This window comes from Camarhynchus parvulus, chromosome 19 (genome assembly GCF_901933205.1).
Source record: "Camarhynchus parvulus chromosome 19, STF_HiC, whole genome shotgun sequence".
NCBI classification, from domain to species: Eukaryota; Metazoa; Chordata; class Aves; order Passeriformes; family Thraupidae; genus Camarhynchus; species Camarhynchus parvulus.
In genome coordinates, this window is record NC_044589.1 from 3,737,761 (window position 1) to 3,759,040 (window position 21,280).

Here is a 21,280-nt window from a genome sequence, read left to right on the forward strand (position 1 = left end):
GTGCTACTAGGGACAGGGCTGTGCATGCACGTTTCTGCCAGCCCTTGCCTTCCCTCCCCTCCATCTGTAGGGTGATGGCCCATGCTGGGGTGAGGAGAAGCCCACCCTTAATCTATAGAAGGGATGGGTGTGGTGCCTTCTAAGGAGAGAGCAATTTTATTTGTGGTGCCAAAAAGAAATAGAGGATAAAGCTATGCCAGGGCTGGGAAGGGTGTACATGTCTGTGGAAGGCTGAGTCAGGTATGCTGGCAACTCCCTGCAGTGAATGGGACCAGTTTTCTCTTAGAATCCTGGAATGGTTTAGGTTAGAAGGGACCTGGCCCCATGGGAATTAGCTGCTCCCTGGCCCCCACTTTCCCAAACTTGCAGAAAGCTGGACCAGCCACTGGCAAAATGATTCATTTCAGGATGCTGACTGGCTCCAGGCCACAAGAGAGATTTCAGCATCCTGATGCCTGTCCTATGCTCCCAATGCAGATTCCTTGGGCAAGTGGGACCAGATGTTCCCCATGAACCCTGTGCTGCAGGCTGGGCTCCTGGTGCATGTAGGTGTGTCTCCATGAGGAATATCATCTCCTTTGGAGGCTGCAGGACAGGATGGCCCCTTGAGTGCCAGTCCTATCTTTGCCAAGCACTGTATCATCTCCAAGCCTCTAAATCCCTTTTGGGACCTTCTGGAGAAGGCTACAAGCTGTTTACCTGCAGTGTGGATCCAGGGATGTCTGGAGGGGTGGGAGGAGCAGCACAGGAACAGTGGGCATTGCTAGTGGGAGGGAAAAGGGCCGAATCACTTCCAGCTGCCCTTAAGAATATGCTGCCCACATAATATTCAGCCCTTCTTCCTCAGAACTGAGAAACACTTGTAAGGATGGTTGGGAGATGATGAAGGAGATTTCTCTTTCTGCCTACATGAACACTCAGAGGAGCCAGGTCTGTGAAATAACCTTCTGTTCCTCTGTGACAGTGGAGAAGAGAGCCCAGCTGGGGAGGCATCCGAGATGGCATTTAGGAATTCCCTCTGGCTAAGTCAGCTAAGGAGTCTGGAGCACTCTGCAGTCCTGGGCTGGGCTGCCCAGCACCACTCCTGCCTTTGCCTGGGTCACTGGAGGGAAAGGAGGGCAGGTATTTTGGGAACTCTTGAAGGAAGTGAAAGCCAAGACTGAATCAAGTTCCTCTTGCACGTCTGTGAAGCCACTGAACTTCAGAGCAAGGTTTCTGCTCTGCAGCAGGCTCAGTGCTTGGGCAGAAGTTTCTAAGTCATGTGTGAGTCTTTTTCTGATACTAAAAGTTCAGAAATATTTCAGTGAAAGCAGAAGTTCTATTTGTGGATGTTCAGGTCAGCTTAGGTTGGAAATTCAGAGTACTGATTTGACGAGCAGCCCTTTAACTCTGCACAGCTGCAGCTTAGGGGAGTTACAATGCAAACAATTCCTGTGCCAGGCCCTGAACTGAGCCTTGGCCCTAAAAATCTTACTGTTGGTTGGAGCAAACCTCTTACCTACCTTGTCAGTGGTTTTATGTGTTACAGACTCTGGTCTTGTGCTGTGTGCACTTAACAGCAATGTGTGCTCACACTCTGCCCAAGAGACTCCCGGACTTCAGCTGTTCCCCGAATGTGCTGTGTTGCTTTTCCCCTGATACATGTCAAAACCCCAATAAATATTGGCTTTACAGTGTTTCTAGCCACACTTTCTCTCTAGTATAAAAGGTTCCTTCAGCTTTAGCTGCTCTGTCTTTTCTCAGCATTCCCTCCAGTGACCCAGGCAAAGGTCACCTGCAGGGAGCAGGGCACCTCGCCTGCCACTCACTTTTGGCCAAGACAAATCTGTAACCTTATCCATAACCCTCTGTCCTTATGTGTAATCCTCTGTTTGTGTCCATAACCCTCTGTTCTTGTGTTCTGGTTTGTGGGTGCTGGCTGGTTCAGGTGCCCCAAGGATGAGCAATGCCTAACATCCACCCTCTGTGCTCCGTGTAAGTGGTGGAGTGGGGCAATGCGAGGGTGAAATGAGATTTCATGGCTTATCTGCAGGTGTGGCTATGTGCTCCTCTAAGTCTTTAATCCTAAGTAGTGAAACTAGTGTAACCATGTGAGTCTGTGGGATTGTTTTGTCAGCAAGGGACATCATGGAACTGAATTTTGCTCTGCAAGTGACAGTGGGCAGCATGTCTGGGTGTCACAAAGCTGTCCCTTTAGCCAAGGCAGCTCTGAATAATCTAATCTTGAAAAATTTTGCAGAGAAATGCTGAAGTCTTTTGTCTGAGTCGAGAAATGCTCTTTGAGATCCCATTGGTATTGCTGGGGAGAGCTGTCTGTGGTGTCTTTGGGGCAAACACATCTAAGAGGAGCTCAATGGCTACAGGCTGTGCTCTGTTTGGATTTGTGTTTTGGGAGCAAAAAGCTGATGTGATTTGAGCCAGATAGTGGGGCCTTTGAGAACTGATGAAGGGTCAGGTTTTATTTTGCATTTTAACAGAGATTCTTCCTCTGGCTCAGTGGTGGGGGCAGAGCAGCAGCTGATGGTAGAAATGAATATGGGTTTGCCCAAGAAGCTGCTTCTGTGGTTCCTGAGATAGACTGTGACCTGGGAGCTGTTTGCTCCTGGGCTTGATGGACAGCAGGTAGTAAAAGTGAGCTTGTAGGGGACTGGTGTGGGGAGGTGGGTGCTCAACCACAGCATTTCCTACGCCCATGGCCTTACCCTGTGTCTGTGAGCATTTCCAACGGGAGCTGGGGAACCTTCACATGGCAGCTAAGTGTCCAAGTGGTCAGCAAGAGGAGCCTTGTCCACTCCAGAGCACAGGATCCAGCACACAGGTGCTGGTGGGAGCCAGGGACATCTGACTAGTCCCTGTGCACATGAAGCTCCTGGAACGGAGGACTTACAGTCTTGGGAGTGGTGAGTGGTGAGATGCAGCAGGCAGCCCCCTTATCCTCATCTCCCGGTCCAGGCACGGAGGACTGCTGGAGGAGAGCAGGCTCAGGGGTGCAGTGGCACATCCCGGCTGAGCTTCTGGGACCAGGGCCGGGGCTGAGGGCTCGGCATTGGAGTGCAGGGCTGGGGGCAGAGGGGTCAGTGCTGGTGCCGAGGCCTTGGGGCCAAGGGCTTGATGCTGGAGTGGAGGGGTCGGCACAGGGTTGAAGGGCGTAGGGCAGAGGGCTTGATGCCAAAGTAGAGGGCTCAGAGCAGAGGGCACGAAGCTGGGGCAGAGGGCTTGGAGCAGAGGCCTCAGTGCTGATGTGGAGGCGTTGGTGTGGGGTCAGTGGGCTCGTGGCAGAAGGCTCCCTGCTGGGGTGCCAAGGGTTGAGGGCTTGGGGCAGAGGGCGCGGTGCCGGGGCACGAAGCAGCCCTCCCGCTATTGTTCCCGGCGCTCCCAGTGCCGCCATCAGTGCGGCACGAGGCAGGTGCCGGCGGGAGCAGCGCCATGGGCCGGGAATGCCGCTCCCGGCCGAGGAACGGGCAGCGCCCGCGATCCCGCCGCCCGCTCCATTTTCTGTCTCGCCCGTCACGGAGACGCTCAGATGGCAGAGCCGCGCTCGGCGGCCCTGGGAGGGAGGTGGAGTCTGCCCGTCCTCCGCCCGCCCTCCCTCCATTGTCGGCGGCGGCACCGGCACCGGCACCTGCTCGGGCCGCCGGCGGCCGGGATGCTCCTGCCCTTCCCGGCGAACCGGGGACGCTGCCGCAGTGCCGGGGCCGCAGCTCGCAGCCGGAGGGAGGAGATGCTGCTTGTGCCTGCCCGGCCCTGCTGCCGTCTCGGAAAATGAACATGAGTCTTCCAGGCCGCGTCTCCTGCTCCATGCTCAACTGCTTTGTAAGTGCTGCTTTTTATTCCCCTTCTCTCCTCCATGGAAGCGGGGCCATAAGCCAGCTGCGCTCTCCAACTCACATGCCGGTGGGGGCATCCTCTGCATCTGCCCGGGGAGAAGGGGGATCCCCTTCTCCTGGCTCCCACATGCCGCCGGCGGACACCGTGGGCCGTCCCTGCTGCCCTGGCCGGGCCCAAGGGCACAGCAGTGCCCGGCGCCGCGGGCTGAGCCCCGGCAGGCCCTGGCCACTCTGCTGGGCCCCGCAGGCTCTGCGCCCTGCCTGGAGCTGGGGAATTACCGTGCGAGAGCAGCCGAGCCCGGGACCCCCGCACCCCCTCCCTGGCTGCGGCTGTGCAGGACCCCTCCGGTGCTGAGCTGAGCTGAGCTGAGCTGAGGGGTCCTGCACTCGGCACCTTTTATACCTTCAGCGAGAGGGGGTTTCCTGCTCTGACCCTTCCTGCAGACCCACTCTCCACCCCCCAGGGCACTCCTGGCCAGGTGGGCTCCGAGGGCTTCAAGAGGCTTGTGAAGAGAGCTGGGTGCTGACCCCCACCCTGCCAGTACCGGGGATGGGGCTGTGGCGGGAGGGGATGCTCAGCCTCCGCCTGCCCTGTGCTGCAGGCGAGGAGGGACTCAAGGACACCCAGGCGGGTGGCGAGCTCGGGCCGCCCTGTTCCAGTTCCTGCTGCTCCCTGGGATTTCTCTGCGAACTGCAAAGTGAGGATGGGAGAGGATCTCAGCTTCCTGGCTGCTGCACCGGCACACGGGCACACACCTTCCCTTTGTGCTCCCCTGGGCTGGTGCCTCAGCCTTGGAGTGAGCCACTGGCAGGAGGGGCCCCAAGCCCCCCGTGGTCTCCAGTGAGCATTGGCTGCTGCTGGAGCTGGTGCTGTGCCCTGTGTCCCTCAGAACGTGGTGACAGGGGCAGTGCCTTTCCCTCCAGCTGGGGCTGATGCTGAGTTTTATGAAGGCTCTAACAGCATGTTACATGTGTGCAGGTTCCTTGGATGTGAGGTGGGAGGGGTCTGGCTGCCCCTATCTGAGGTCCAGGGAGCACCTCAGGCCAGGCTCTTCCTGCAGGCACTGAGGCTTCAGCCCCTGTCAGAACACAAGAGAATTCAGCATCATTTGAAGTATTCCTGAGCCAGAAGGATTGGGGTCTCCTTTTTTCAGGTTGAAATTGGGATTCTGGCTTGGGTGGCATATCCAGAAAGATATGTCATTTTAAAATATTACTCAGTGCTTACAGAACACAGTGTTTCCTGGTAGATGCTAGAGCCTACAGCTAGAGTTAGAGAGCAAGCAGCCTTCTGAAGAAAACATTCCCACACCAAATACATGTGGAATTAGCAGCATCCTGGACTCCCAGCAATGAGCATCTGCAGCTGAACGTCTGGGTGCCGCTCCTTTGGCAGCAGTTCAGTGATGTGACAGGGCCTGCGTGAGGGCTGGTGAAAATTGGTACCAATAGTTCACACTAGAGCTCAAGGAGCATTGGAGCAATGCTCTGAGATATGTGGTGGGATTTGGGGTGTCCTGTGCTGGGCCAGGGATGGGAATTGATGATCCTTATCCTTTCCAGCTCAAGATACTCTGATTGTATGAGTGCATGGGGATTCTCATGTTCCAAACTGAGACATACACTCCACTTGTCAAGGATGGGATGTGCAAGTTCTGTGAGACCATTCCTGAGGCCTCTGTGGGTTTTCTTGGGTGTCCATCTGAACAGGCTGGACATATCCAGCTGCCCTGGGCTTGGTGCTGGCACCAATCAGTAGTGCCTGTTGTGAATTATGTGCACTGGGGTGCAATTGTTATAGGGGTTTAGGTTGTTCACAGTTGTATCTTCTCCTGCAGAACATTCAGGCTCTTCCCAGACTTCTTTGGTGTGAGAGTGAAAACAAAAACTCCCGAAACAAAGCAGTCCTTAAAAGGAGGAAGAGTAGGCTGACATTGGCCTGTGGATGGAAACCCTCTGTGTCATGGGGTGTCTGCTCTGGTGCCACATAACGGGAACAGCTGACGTGACAAGTTACTGTCACATCAGTCCCCTGTGGCCAAGGTGTGTCTGCTTGGCTTTCCAAACACCACTCAGCTGGAAGAGGTGGGACTTGGAGGCTTCAGCATTTCACTGTGCTGTGGGCACTCTGAACAGCCAGAGGAACTGCTGGGGTCTGGAGGCAGAACAGGCATTTCCATGCACAGGTATCCCCAAGCTCCTGGGCTGCCAAGAGTATCCAGCAGCTTCAATTTTTGGCTTTCACAGCATGTTCTGGCCAAGGCTGTCTGACTGTGTGCTCTGTTTGCAATGCAGGGTGAGGAAGGCCCTCCCAGTTTGGAGTACATCCAGGCCAAGGACTTGTTCCCCCCGAAGGAGCTCATAAAGGAGGAGGAGTCATTGCAGGTAAGGAAGTAGAAACACCCAAACAGCTCTGGGATGTGGCAGGCTGGGCTCTGCAGAGCAGCTCTCCAGCCCAGCACATCCTGAAGGCCACGGGCTGGGGGCACACTCGGGGCAGCAGCTCCCTGTGTGTGGGGGCCGTTCCCAGGCCCTGGCCCTGGCTGCCCAGCCCTGGCAGGATGCAGCTGGAGCTGCTGCAGTGCACAGCCAGCCCTGGCATTCCCTGGGGGAAGTGCTGCTGCCTGCCCTTGCCCTGCAGCCTGCATCCAGGGAGATTCTGGGACAGGAGTAGCATGGGGGCCGTGCTCTGTGCAGCTGCACTGCCTGCTCTCCCCTTGAGCACCTTGCCCCTGGCATTTTCCTGCTGCATGGTGGCTGGAAGAAGGAACCTCCATATGGTGCCAGCCTCCTGCTGCAGAAAGCCCTCGGAAGAGCCCTGGGTGCTGTTGCTGCTGTGCAGCAAGGGCAGCATTCCCTCCTGGGAATTGGTGCTTCCTTTAACATCCTCCGGTGCTCACCATCATCCTCCTGGGGCTGGAGCCAGGCTCACCTTGTTCTTGCTGCTGCAGTGTTTTGAGTTTGTTCTGAGACTGTCACTGCCTTGGCAAATAGTGCTGGGGAAAAGGAGGACTGAGAGCTATTGGCTTGAAGGAACAGCTACAGGCTGGGGGGTTGTGCAGGGTCAGGCCTGCAGGGCTGTGGCTTTGGGGGGTGAAGCTGCTGAGGTGACTCTGAGCTGGTACTTCTGGAGAAGAGCACACTCTGCCTTAGTTTGCTGTTTGGAGAAGTAAAGTTCTACCCTCCCAAGAGTAATTTGCCTTCAGTGAATTGTCAATTTATTGTAAAGCAGAGTGTTCAAGACCAGCTTAGATGGGACTTGGCACCTGGCCCAGTGGAAGGTGTCTCTGCCCATGGCAGGGCGTGGAACTGGTTGAGCTTGGGTTGGGATGTCACTCCCAGCCCAAACCATTCCAGGATCCTGTGGCTCTAGAGGGATGCCCTCAGTTGATAACAAGCTGTATTGGGGCACCTACTGGTTTATTCCAGGATTTCCCTCCATTGCTTCTTGCAACCTTACCAGCCCCTTCCTGTTCTGTCTCCCTTCTGTTGCTGTGTGAAAGAGCCACGTAAGCAGGAGAGACGCATGCCAGATAAAAACAGCTCTGGCAAGCCTGCAGAAATCAACTGCAAGAAATAAAGAGAGGATATTCTCTTAGGCAAATAATTAATATTTTTCAAGATTGTTCGGACAGATGCCAAGCTAGGGTGGTTATTTTTGTACAAAGAAAGGAGAAGTTGTTAGTACACTTGTCACTTGAAGTTTGAAATTCAGGTTTTTATACCCAAGCCATAGAAACAACTTCAAAATAAAGAGAAGGTGGTCTGACTTGTACTAATTACAGTGTAATGAATTGTGTCATCAGCCGTCCTGTCTGGCAGGTTTCAGCTCTGGCTCAAATGATAAATTGTCGTGACATTTTTTGCATAATTGGTTACCAACATCACCTGGTGTAGGTGGCATTCAGGGAGAAGGAGGAATCTGATTAGCTAAGGACAAAGAGGCCTGGTGAATTTTAGGCTGTTCTGCCTGCTTTTTTTTTTAATATAAAAAAAGTCAAACTTGACTGTCTGCCAGGATCCCGTGTTTTAAAAACAACTATGACGTGTCCAGACTGATGGGGAAAAACACATACTTGATTGTGGAGGTAACTCTAATGAAGCTTTCTTGCAGTTTAATCAGGACAAGCTTCCTCAGTCATATAAATAACTATACACAGAATCCCTGAGAGCCTTGTTAGCAGAAACTGGGTACAACTTCGGTTCATTTGTTTACCTGGATGGTACTACTGAGTCTCACAGGGCAGCTGAGGGCACCCCATGTTTAAATGGCACAACAGGATCACATAAGTGACACTGCCCTGGGACAGAATCCCAGAATCACTGAGGCTGGAAAAGACCCCCAAGACCATCATGTCCAACCTGTGGCTGATCCCCACATTGTCACCCAGCCCAGAGCCCTGAGTGCCACATCCAGTTGTTCCTTGGACACCTCCAGGGATGGTGACACCACCACCTCCCTGGGCAGCCGCTTCCAGTGCTTCCCCACGGTGCTGGGCTCTTTCAGGAGCTGTGCAGAGCACTACCCTCTTCTCTCTGAGCTGTCCTGCGGTCATGTCCCTCTCCATGCCTCTGTGCCAGAGCTGGTTTCCCCTCTCTGAAGAGCAGTTGTCCCTCTGTGTCCTGGCCCCCCCTCGCTGCCAGGTGTGCCTGGCACACAAGTGATCTTTCAGGAGCTGCTGCTGGCTCCGTGTGCGGGGCTGGGCAGCGGTGCCCACACTGTCCGTCCTGCTCTCAGGGCATGGGGAGCACTTGGGAGATGCACTGCGGAGGCAGTGGGAAGAGTGGCTCTGGGAATTCCAGTGCACAAGGTACCTGTGTGACCTGACCTGGTGCTGTCTCCCTTCCAGGTGCCATTCACTGTGTTGCAGGGTGAGGGGGTGGAGTACCTGGGCCATGCCAACGACGCTGTGATCGCCATTTCCAACTACCGCCTGCATATCAAATTTAAGGACTCTGTGATCAATGTGAGTCTGGCTCTGCCTGCACCATCACCTCTCCCAGGGTTTCAGAGCAGGGAGGGGCGGCAATACCCCATTCCTGGGGGCTGTGGCACGGGAAGGTGTCTCTTGGAGGATGCCAGGCCTGGGCGTGCGGTTGCTGTTTTGTTACTGTATTTAGTGTGAGGACGGGGTTTTCCTTTGGATAGTAATTAGGTCTTTCCTTTGCTGTTTTCTTTAAATTCAAGCAATAACTTTGGTGGTTTTAAGGCTGTTGAGGTCTCTTGCAGGCCAATTTTAATGAGACATCTCACCAACACAGAGTCAGGCAGTGGGAGCTTGAGGCTTTCTCTCACTGCCTTGATTTGCTGTCCCTTACTGCAGCTGTTATTTGGCTCAGTTACCTGTGCTTGACTGCATGTGGTTGAGTCAGGAACTGGCCCCAAGTGGGAGATCACAAAGGGAGAGAACAGAGATCAGAATAATAATCATGGAAGAGCTCTGTGCTGACTCATGGAGCTCCATAACCCTGGGAGTGGGACTGTAGTTCACAGAAGCAGCTCGTGACTGGTGGAACCATCTGCAGCCTGAGGAGCCTGCAGGCATGGCTGCTGGGGCTACTCTGGCCTGTGGTGTCATGCCCTACATCTGTCCCTCCCTTGCAGGTGCCTTTGAGGATGATGGAAAGTGTGGAGTGTCGGGATATGTTCCAGCTTCACATCATCTGCAAAGACTCCAAAGTGATCAGGTATCTGGTTTAGTGCTGTGGTGCAGCTGCTGGTGCTGCAGGCTGGGACCAGCTCTGGTGGCTCCCCCTGTGATGCCTTTGGAGTTGAGCTGCCCTTGGTCAGGGTTCTAAGGCTTGGGGCCGTGTTCCTTTTCCTGTCTCAGTCTTGGCTGGGTGAATGTCCCCGCTAAGGGTGATTTGCCTTTGGGTTTGCAGGTGCCATTTCTCCACCTTCAAGCAGTGCCAGGAGTGGCTGAAGAGGCTGACTCGAGCCATTGCCCGCCCTGCCAAGCCTGAGGACCTCTTTGCATTCGCCTACCACGCCTGGTGCTTGGGGGTGTGTGTGGATGAGGAGGATCAACATGCGCATCTCTGCCGTCCTGGTGAGCTCCTGGCCTGGCCCTTCCTGCTGCTCTGGCAAGCAGCACTGCACTGCAATTGAGCTCTTGTTCATAAACCCTGTCCAGTTTCAAATTTGCCTCCCTGGGTCATCCTGTGCCTGGCCTAGAGATCCAGCTGATGGCCATATCCTACTGGATAAGAAGCACAGTGAAAGGAATTAGTAACAAACACAACAAAAAACTTTCTGAACCAGCAACACAGAAGCAGCTTTTCCCTTTCTCCTTGAGAGAAAACATCCCATACTTAAGTTATCTAATCACAGTGGTAGAGACCTCAGGCAGTCCTGTCCTGGAGTGGCAAACAGCATCAGTTTTGAGGCAGCCTAATTAATATAAGCCCATCTGCATCTCTTCACCAACACCCAAAAATGCTGTGACTTTCCCAGGATCAGGTCGGTGGAGAGCTCTGGCTCATCCTCGCACAGGATGAGTCCATGAAGAGAAAATCAAAGCAAATCAAAGCTTTGAGTCCATGAAGAGAAAACCAGAGCTGTGCTGGTGCCCTCGTGTGGACTGGGAGTTTCCCTTCCCTGGGAACACAAAGTTTGCTCGCAGTTGCTTTGTCTTATCGATGATGAAGATGTTTAAAAACAGAATTAAAATGAGTGAGAAACCTGGCTTTAGACTGAAAAATGAGCTGATCCTAGAGGAGGGCAGCAGTAGCCTGAATCAAATGTCCAAAGACAGGTGAGATGGAGGGCTGGGGTTCAGTAATACAGCTATTCCAAGAGAAGTTGATAGAGGAAAGGTAAGCTCTGTCTCCTTACCATGCCCCAACCCCCAGCAATCAGAGATATTTGCTGTGTTTCCTTCAGGGAAAGTGTTTGGTGTAAATAAATTCACCAATTCAAGTTGTTGCTGCAGGATACGGTTGAGGTAAAGAGCTTTGCAGTATTTATTTATTAACAAGATTTGACACTGGAGCAACAAAGGCATCCAGAATTAGTGAGGCAAGACTAAAACATGAGAGAGGAAACCTTGAGTCAGCGTCTGAGAGCAGTCTGGAGGAAGGAACTGCCTCAGGTGGGTGCTCAGTGCTCCTTGCCATGGGGTTCCTGACACCCACTTTGGAAGCTGTCTCTGCCAGATGGGCAGAAGTAGGTTAAATTAACCCCCATACACCCCCTTGCCATGGAGAGGCTGTTTATGTGCCCTGAGATGAGACCTGACTTGACAAAACAAACAGAGGTACCCCTGTGAGGGTCAAGTCTTCCTGGCTTCCGAAGCACAATTATTTCTGCCATCCAGTTGCCCATGAGTTTCTCCTTGCCAAAAAGATGCTCCCAGGGCTGGAGCTCCTCTGGTCTAGAGCCACACTGAGAGAGCTGGGGGTGTTCACCTGGAGAGGAGAAGGCTCCAGGGAGAGCTCAGAGCCACTTCCAGGGCCTAAAGCGGATTATAAAAAAGAGGGAGAGGTTTTCTATAAGGGTTGGTAGTGACAGGACATGGGGGGACAGTGTTAAATTGACAGTTAGATGGGATGTTAAAAGGAATTCTTGAATCAGGGAATGGAGAGGCCCTGGCACAGGGTGCCCAGAGCAGCTGGGGCTGCCCCTGGATTCCTGGCAGTGCCCAAGGCCAGGCTGGACGGGGTTTGGAGCAGCCTGGGACAGTGGGAGGTGTCCCTGCCATGGCAGGGGGTGGAACAGGATGAGCTTCAGGTCCCTGCTGACCCAAACCTTTCTGTGGTTTTGTGACTCTCTCCAGCCTGTGACAGTTGCTGTGGAGTGCCACAAACAGGGTCAGATTCCTCTGTGCTGTCAGTAACTTCCCATGCTCTGTTCCTCAGGGGACCACGTGAGGTTCCGGTTTGAGATGGAGCTGGTGAGGATGGGCTTCGACCTGCAGAATGCCTGGCGTGTCTCTGACATCAACAACAACTACAAGTGAGTGTTTCATCACACCCCCTCCGCGCTCTCCTCTTGCCTGACTTTTCCCTTGGTAATCCCTGTGCGGAGCAGTGGGTGAGTCAAACTCCAGCTAATCCTCCTTTCTGGCCTTGGCAGCACCCAGGCTGATCAGAGTATGAGCCAGATCCCTTTTCTTTCTGCCTTTCACATCGTGGAATTGGAGAGGGAATACAGTCCAAACATCAGAGCTAGCAGGAACTGTAAATGCTGACTCAGGTAGTTTACCATGTGGTGGCTCTTATTCCTCATGGAAAACATTTGGGAGTCTGGAGGTCCATCCATTGTGGGTTTGTCTTCCTGGTCAGTCCTCCTCTCTAAAATGCTCAGTGTGACACAACAGCCACAGTTTTCATACACTCAGGCAGATGTTCAGCTCTGTTAGGAGCTGGGGTTAGCCAGTGGAGAGCTGTTGGCAGGCTCAGGAGTCTGGGAAGGAGTGAGGCTTGTTCAGTCAGAGCAGGAGAAGCTGAAGGGTGATCTGCCTCCAGCTGCTGGCAGGGCATTCACAAATGGCATGGAGTAAAACTTCTGGCAGTGGCACATGGCAGAATAAGAGGTGGCAGCCCCCAAGTGCAGCTTGGGAGCTTCACAATGTGGAAGGGAAAAGAGCATTCCCTGGGAACATGGTGGTGTGCTGGGCATGTCCCCACCGGGGGTTCTCCATCACTGTGATGTCACGTTTCGGTTGAGCCAGTGTTGAAAGTGTTCCCTGTGGGCATTGGGGTGGAAATCCCTGCAAGGTTTTCCCACTCTACAAGTGGAAGAGACCTTTTGCCACTAATCAGTGTTTCCAGCCCACCTTCTATTCCGGCAGGAGCACAGGACTCTTGGAAAAGGGCAGCTGCACTGTTTGCAGCAGGTGGCATTAAGCCAATGGGATTTCAAACTTTGATGGACATACTCATTTGTGCATTTCCTATAATCCTGTTCTTGAAACCACTGGTATCCCTCAGCCTTTCCTCTCTGTCCCAGCTAGTCCAGACATCCCCATCACCTATGCAGTGGACAGTTCTAGGTCACTGGTTTCCTGTGGAGACCATGAGAAATCTCAGACACACTGGACTGTGGAAATCCCAGTTTTGGAGCTTGCTGCCTCTTCTCTTTTCATGAAGAATCCAGGCCACAAGCACTAAAGTTGGGGGGTGATTTCCATTTTACCTCTGCCCTACTGACCACGTCGTTGCTTTGGAACTGTTCACATGACTTTGCTGGCATTTGCACAGTTTCTCCAAGATTGTCAAATAAAAGTTGTTGTCCTGAACTGCTCTGTTTTGGACTGCACAGCCTGTGGGTTCCTGCCCTAGACAGAGTCTCTGTATATAGGGTCTTCTTCCCTGCTGGGTCTTGGGGTGTGGTTCCCTCTGACTATTTCAGGAAGTTCAGCTTCCATTGACCATCTGTGCTTTGCTTAGTGGCCAATAATCCACTGCCATTAACCACCTTCTCTGAAGACAGGTGTTTGATTTCCAACCAAACCAGGGGAGAAGGGACTTAAAACAAACCTCAGCAAGCTGGGTGTGGGCCTGGCTTTGCTTCCCTCCACCTGCCAAGTTCCTCCCTGGAGATCCTCGCAGGTCCCAGCTTCCTGCAGACATCCCGGGATCTCAGGCGTGGTGCAATTGCCTTGTGCGACTCAAACCAGTTCTCTCTTGCTGCTGGGGGAGTGTGGCTTTAAATCCTGCTCTGGCTTTTGATCATAACCACCTGCCTCTATTCACAGGGATCAGGTTACTTTTTAACTGTTTATAGTCCTTTTATCTTTTATTTCCCTGCTTTGGCAAAACAGTGTGGTTAAAGACAGGATACTCCAAGGTAATGGCTTTGTTCCTTGTCTTTCAAGTCTGTTCTGAGATGTCCTTATCTGGGAACTATTATCTCCTTCCTGGAGACAGCCATCGTAAAATGAGAGCAATACAAGCTTATAATAACCACTCCTTCAGTCTTGATAAAAGTGTACAGTGATAATAAAATTATTACACGGTCTCTCCCTGGCTCTCACATCTTCAGGGATGTTATACCCAGGGAAATGGGATCACTCCAGCATTGCCCATCTGGTCCACACAGGCTCTCTGAGGTAGTTGTTTCATATCAGCCTTAGTACTGGTGCATTTGGTACACATGTAGTTCCTTCAGAAAAAGGAAAACACCAAAAACACTTTGCCTCCAATGTTGACGCTCATTTTTAGGTTTCATCTTTTTATGGTTGTGATTTTATTTAACTTTTGAGTTTATGAGGAGAAAGTTTGCCTGGAGTTCTGTTACTGCTTTAGCCAGATGGTGTTTCCTACTGGTCTCTGAGACTGCTCTTAATTAAAATTTTGTCTTTTTCACACTTCTCTATAAAATTTAATACTATCCATACCATTGGAAAGGGATAATTGCTGTCCCTGCTTGGATTTGCCACAGGAACATGTGGACAGAAAGTCTATGAGGACTGTTAGTGGTACATGTGTTTGCCTTCTGTGAAACAAGAGCTTGGACAAGGCTCTCAGGGACAGGATGGGCTTGTTGGGGTGTCCTGTGCAGGGCCAGGGGCTGGACTCAATCCTCATGGATCCCTTCCAAACCAGGGTATTCCATGATTCCTCTCCCTCATTGTTATCTCTGTGGTAAGAAGGTTCTCCATCGATCTTCATTCACAGGTGCTGATTCCTGTGTCTCTGTGGTTCCAGCCACACTCTCCTGCCATCAGACCTCACAGTTCAAGGCTTTTCCCTTTGTTGTCTGGCTCAGGCTGGTCCTGGGGCTTTCCAGGCCACCCCACTGCAGGTGGTTCCCTTTAGGACTCCCGTTGTGGTGAAAAATGATCGTTGAGGTTCTGAACTACTTTTTATCTTCTCAAGAGCAGCTGTTTCCTAAGAGGAGCATTCTTCAGCTCTGTGGGGACATACCTGTTAAAAAACACAGGCACATAAAAAATTTCAAACAACCCCTTCTGAAAATCTAAATTTGCCCTATCTGCTCATTCACTGATGCTTCAGGTAGCTCTCACACATGAGGAGTGACCTCCCTCCCAACAGCCATGTTGACTCAAACCCCAAGTGCCCTGAACTTAACCCTTTGTGTTGTTGTTGCTGTTGTGAGAGCCTTATCCCCTCTAAGAACATTACTGAATCTACTGAGTGATGAATGCTGTAACAAAGAGAATTTTCAGTTATTCTGCTTTGGAGCAGCTTAGATCCAAAGGAAGAGTCAGAGACTTGATGATTTTGCTGGTAGCACCAAGAAACACCTGGGTGTGTCTGAAAATGTCACCTTTGGTTCAGACACTTGTGTGTTCTGTGTGGAAGCAAAACAAGCCTCCCATGGGAATTTCTGCCCTTGCAGCCTTTCTGCTTCTCTTCCAGCCCCTGTGGATGCCATTACTGTCACTCCAGGGGTTGGTTTCTCTTCAGGCTTGGGATTTGATCCATGCACGTTCTGGTGGATGCTGGTCACTCTGAGCGTCACACTGTCACTCCCACCTTCCCCTGGAAGTTGCCCACACTTTGTTCACAAGCTCAGACTATTTAGGCCTTCCTATAAAGCTTGTAGCCTGAAACTTAGGGTGCCACAGATATCCTTCCTTGTATCAGTTTATAAGATACTGTTAAGCCAACAGAGTTGCTTATCCTGGGTTTTCACTTCCTCCACTGTATTCCTCTGGAATTCTAGCCTAGAAAGACATGTCTCTTTGTCTTAACCTTATTGCCTGTTTCTATGCACCCTGCTTGAACTTGGCTTCACTTCTTAAAGATGTCCTGTTTCCTACCTGAATTTTATTGATTTCTATCTTACTGTTTCCCTAAGGCTACAGAGTTTTAGTGATTTAACTCTTGGAAGATACACTCCTGAGCCTCTCCTGGACTACCTCTCCCAATGTGTACTTTTAAGACATCACCCATGTTTCATCTGAGGTGCCAGAGAACTGTTTGCACTTCAGCAGAGCCTGTTCATGTATAGACTCAGCTATTCCAGAAGTTCCTTCAGACCTGAACAGGTGCTAACCCTCTCCCACATTCCTGCATCTTCAGTCATGCTTCACTGCTTCTCTAATTTCATGACCACCTTTACTTATGGAATCTTAGGCATTTCAGAGATGTCCAAGCCCAGACATCCTACCACAAACAACCTGGACTTCACCTCCTTAACTGACAGCTTTAATTTTGCTTCCTGAATTCCTCATCCTTGCCCAGTTGTTTTTATCCCTTAGCCACCATTGCTTTCTGCCTGGGGCTCTCAGAGGAGCTGTCTAGACACTGGAGTGCCATTTTCCAGTGTGGCAGGCAGTTCTTCACTAGCACTATAAACTAATACTGAACTGTGCCTGTTGCCATCAGCTGTTATAGCCTGGGCTCAGGAACACCAGACCACCCTCTGGAGCTTACTGGCTGGATCCTTTCACCCTCCTCACATTGCTCCACATCTGCCCTGAAACATTCCCACTAAATGATGTGGGATAACCTTGAGCCAGAGCTGCTTTTTGATGTTCCTTGCCGTGTACCCTCCTGCAGGGGCTCAGCTGCTCCGGCTCGCAGGCACTGCTGTGTCTGAGCCTGCCCTTGGCCTGTGCTGGGAGGAGAAGGGGCAGGGGAGGAGCTGCAGGAGCCAGAAAGCCCCCCCTGCACTCCTGGAATTTTGTGTGTGCTACAATCCCAAAATGGTTTGTGGTGGAAGGAGCCTTAAAGCCCATCCCATTCCACCCCCTCCCATGGCAGGGACACCTTCCCCTATCCCAGGGTGCTCCAAGCCCCGTCCAGCCTGGCCTTGGAAACTTCCAGGGATCCAGGGGCAGCTTCTCTGGGCACCCTGTGCCAGGGTCTCTCCACCCTCCCAGTGAACAATTTTTTCCCCAATATCCCATGTCACCCTGCCCTCTGGCAGTGCTCTCTGCTCTGAGAGTTCTCCTCTCACTGCTGGTACGTGTTCAGATAGCTACAAGAATTTGATTTCTGGCACCCAACCAAGCAAGTTATGATGTAGATCTCACTCCTGTCACTTTATTTGCATTCCCCCAGTCCCCACTGCTAAATTTCTGGGCAGATTTATGTCTTCCTCACTGAACAATATATCCTGTTCTCTCAGGCAGAAAGTGGTTGGCCATTCTTTACCAGAAGCTCTGTGTGTACCTGCTACAAGAAAACAAAAACTTCATGTAAATTATTGACTATTCTCCTAAACCCTCATGAATTCTTAAATCCAGAGGTTGTTCCAAAGGCATCCAGAGAAGTACTAGGATACTTAGTATGAGCCCAGAGGTAAGGCCTGATGTGAAAGGAGGTTGCCTTCTCTCAGCTCATTCCTGACGGCACGTTTTGTCTCACTGTGTTGAGACAGATATGAGGAGGAAGAGACAAAATCCTGCACGTTGAGTTTGGGGAAATGTGAGCTGCTGTGGGGCAGATTTTTGATTGCTCAGTCCTCATCTTGCCTTTCATGCTTTCTCTTCTCCAGACTTTGTTCCAGTTATCCCCAGAAGCTGCTGGTCCCTGTTTGGATCACTGACAAGGAGCTGGAGAATGTGGCTTCATTCAGGTCATGGAAGAGGATCCCTGTGGTGGTGTACAGGTAAATGCAAACCCAAATTCCCTCTCCCAAATCCATGAGAGCTGCCGTGTCCTCATAGTCCTGCAGGGGCTTTGGACAGGGATGGCAGGAGAGCTGTTTATCCTTTGCCTCCTGCCTGCAAAGGAGGCGCTCCCAGGGCTCCTTCTCCCAGCACCATCTGCAGCAGGGTGTTTTCCAGAAGAGAGAAGCAGTGTTCCAGAACTGTCCTTTGCTGTTCTCAGTCAGATTTGAAGGTGTGGGTGACTTTCCTCCTACGGGAGATGTTGCAAGATGAGGTCAAATTAAAGTTCTCTCAGAGTTTCAAAATCTTTCCACACGTTGGTCCTTGTCTGGCTGCTACTTTGAAAAGAAATCTGAGCCAAAAGGAGCCTGCTGGGTGCCCTGTGCTCAGCAGGGTGTGCAGGCCTGGACAGACCTGGGAATGCCCAAATCTGCAGCTTCTCACAAGGGGCAGTGGAGCAGCAGCTCTGATCTCTGCTTTGATGACCAGGGACAGGACCCAAGGGAACGGCTGTGTCAGGGACATTTAGGGTGGATCTCAGGGAAAGGTTCTTCCCCCCAGAGGGTGCTGGGCACTGCCCAGGCTGCCCAGGGAATGGTCCCAGCCCTGAGGCTGCCAGAGCTCCAGAAGCTGCCAGGGATGCCCAGGGTGGGATTGTTGGGGTGTCTGTGCAGGGCCAGGGATTGGACTGGATGATCCTTACGGGTCCCTTTGAGTTTAGAATAATCTGTAATTCTATGAAATATTCCTTGACCAGCCTTCCAGAATAATCTAGAGGGGGGATGCAGGAGGCCACGCAGTCAATGGAGCAGGGCTTTGCAAAGTAGGGGCTGGTTCCTCATTAAATGTGTCTCCCAGGAGACTGATGTGTTTAAAACCAACGGGAGGCTGATGGAAAGGGGCGCCCAGGCAGTTGTGCTGCTGTAAAATGTACATTATGGTTTGTAGCCTTAGACTATGTGTTAGCAGTCACCAAATCCAAATATAAAAAAACCTTAAAAGATCAGAGCTTTATTCGAAAATAGGAAAGTCAGGAAGCAAAACCAGTGAGTTTACAGATACCTTAACTCTGCATCATCACACTTCATGGCTTGCTGTTGGATGTGGCAAAACGCTGTGTGTTCCTTCTAGAACTCAGCTCTGCAGCAGAGTGGGAATGAGCATAGCTTATTGGATGGAGCCTTTTCCTCCTTGTAGCCAACTCAGCTAAGAAGTTAATTGTATTTGTGATTCCTTTTGCTAAAAATGGCCTGGTGCTGGAGCTTGTCCCACTGTGCCTACCCACCCGAGGGCAAAGCCATGTCTTTTTCCTACTCCAGCAATTATTTTGTTCCTTGCTTTACATCTCTGTAATGGTATCCAGTAATTTATGAGCTGAGTACAACCCTTTGCAGCCTGGGATCAGATTAGAAGACGCTGACAAGTGATGTTACAAGATGGGGCAAGTGCTTGCCCATGTGTCTCTGATTTTCGTGCAATTTTTTAAGTCTTTACCTTCAAGATTGAAGTCTTTGGAGCAGGAGGGTCCTTGAGGGTCATGGCTGCTTCTGCAATGCCTTGTGCTGTGTGGAAATGAAAAGCCTGACACTCAGCTCCTCCTCCTCCTCACTCGGAGCTCAGGAGAGAATGGATGGGTGCCTGCATACCAAGGGACTCTGATAGACCTCAGAGCTTTTGGATAAGGCTGATCTCTCTGGGCCACAGTCAGAGCTGTAAAACATGACACCAAAGGTATCCCATTATCAGATTCCTTGAGAAAAGTAAAATTAGCTGTTAAGTAAAACAGAAGTTCAGGTCTCAGCAGAGCTGCGCAGGACAGATGCAGAAGCCTCCAGGCACAATCCACTTCTAAAACAAGGCAAAGGATGCAATCAATTATTTAGCTAAGTAGAGAGGCAGACGGGCACGGTGTGGCAGTTCTGGCTCTGTCTGCTCAGCCACCTTGAGGAGACCTTGGGTCTGTGGCAGCAGGAATGCTCCTCCCAGTGCTCAGCAGCCCCTGCCAGGGGACAGCAGGCACTGCTGCACCCCACGGCTGAGCCTCGCTCTCGGGCTCTCACATCTGCCACAGTGAGATGGGAGCTTATCCCTGTGATGTGGGAAATGGAGCACTTATACACACATCTCAGTTGGGACCCTTTAGGCTCGGCTCAGTAAACCCTCTCCAGGCTCTTTCTTGTGCTTTAAGCCAAGATCTTTGACTTGTCCAGGAAATAACAGAGATACTTGGGAGATCATAGAATCATGGAATGATTTGGGTTGGAAAGGACCTTGAGAATTGTCTACTTCCAGCCCCCCTGCTGCAGCCTTCCACTAAACTAGGTATTAATCCATTGTGGAGGATTGTTGGGGGTTAAATGGTACGTGCTGACAGTATCAGATGTGCTCTAGCCTTGTGCTTAGAATAATTCTGTGAGGAAAAACTCAGCTGATAAACTACAGAGGCACTTCATATTGCAGCTTTGGACCATAAGAGGATCTTGAGTCGTTTAGTCAAAACTAAACTGAGGATCCCTAAAGCTCCATATTAGTTAAAACACTCTGGCACTTTCTGACATTCCCGTTTCAAGAAAGAAACTTTTTCCTTTGAGAAAAACCTCCCCAAAACTCCCAGGTAAGAAAAGTCCTTAAATGGTTCCTGTGCTCGTGCTGGGGAGATGTGCAGGGAAGGCAGAGTCAGGTTCTGGTGCTCCCCTGCCCTGGGAAGCTCCTTGCAAGCTCAGCTGTGGTTTTGGTTCCTCTGCTGGCACCTGCTGTACTTTCTGCTTACTGGTGGCTTCACACGCATTGGTGCTGCCACATTTCCTTGTTTACTGGCAGGTCACCGTGTCTCTTGAAGGTCCCCAGCCGTTGTTCAGTGCTCAGAGGTTTGTGTTACCAAGAGTTTTGTGAGTTCAGCGCGACCGTGGCGACATCGGCAGCTTTGCCCAGAACAGCTGCAGTGCCCCACACCCTGTCCTGCTCCCCAAGCTGCCTGCTGGGAGCAGTCCCTGGCACAGCACCTGCCTTTCCCAAAAACGTGCTCAGGCGCTGTCTGGGAAAGTGTTGCTTGGCACAGGCCAGGAGCTGTGGGTGGCTCACAAACAGGCTTGGATGATCACAGGCTGGTGCTTAAGTCCACACCTTGGCTCTGTTTCATTTACTACTATAAACAAAGCCTTTGCTGCTCTCTGTTATCCATCCTTGAGTGATCCTGAAGGCAGGAATAGATCTCCTGGGAGTGACTGCTCTGCAAGTCACCTTGCAAAACAGAGCAGCACTTAAAGTAAAGGGTCCCCATGGTGTTTTGGCTTGGCCAAACATGAACATTATTTCTTTGGAAGGCTTCAGTTTAAAGTCTTCATTGTTATTATCTGTGAGATGTCATTAAGGAAGCTACGTAAACTGACAGAGGGCAGGGTGACATGAGATATTGGGAAGGAATTGTTCCCTGTGAGGGTGGGCAGGCCCTGGCACAGGGTGCCCAGAGCAGCTGTGTCTGCCCCTGGATCCCTGGCAGTGCCCAAGGCCGGGTTGGATGGGATTTGGAGAATCCTGGGACAGTGGAAGATGTCCCTGCCCATGAAGGGGGTGAAATGGGATGGGCTTTAAGGTTCCTTCCACCACAAACCATTCCTTGACTCTGTGGTCTCCAGATAAATGCTGCAGCAGGGGTGGTGGGATGGTTGAGCATGGTTGATGTGTGGGTCTAGTTCAGGGCTGTTGAGTTCATTTTCCCATCTCCAGGAAGGACCAGGCAGCAGGAGCAGCACCTCAGGGAAACGTAACAAACGAGATAGGGATGCAAGTGCTCTTTCCTGGTGCATCTTTGGAGCATCTGCTATCTTAGATTTCCTGCACCCCTTTGGGAGAATGGGTGACTGTCTCATGGTCACTTGGTGAACCTGCCACCAAGTGTTGGAACCAGTTAGTAGTTCCACATTGCAC

At 51.6% G+C, this 21,280-nt stretch overlaps 1 protein-coding gene across 1 annotated transcript in view; it reads left to right on the forward strand.

The window, feature by feature from the left end:
- The first annotated feature begins 3,191 nt into the window (after positions 1–3,191).
- The window catches only part of MTMR4 (myotubularin related protein 4), a 28,426-nt gene continuing 10,337 nt past the window's right edge, over positions 3,192–21,280 (forward strand). The window contains 7 exon segments of the mRNA XM_030962588.1: positions 3,192–3,813; positions 6,123–6,212; positions 8,678–8,794; positions 9,433–9,515; positions 9,711–9,877; positions 11,685–11,781; positions 17,239–17,352. Of these exon segments, the coding sequence (XP_030818448.1) occupies positions 3,427–3,813; positions 6,123–6,212; positions 8,678–8,794; positions 9,433–9,515; positions 9,711–9,877; positions 11,685–11,781; positions 17,239–17,352 (1,055 nt within the window). The 5' untranslated portion in view covers positions 3,192–3,426.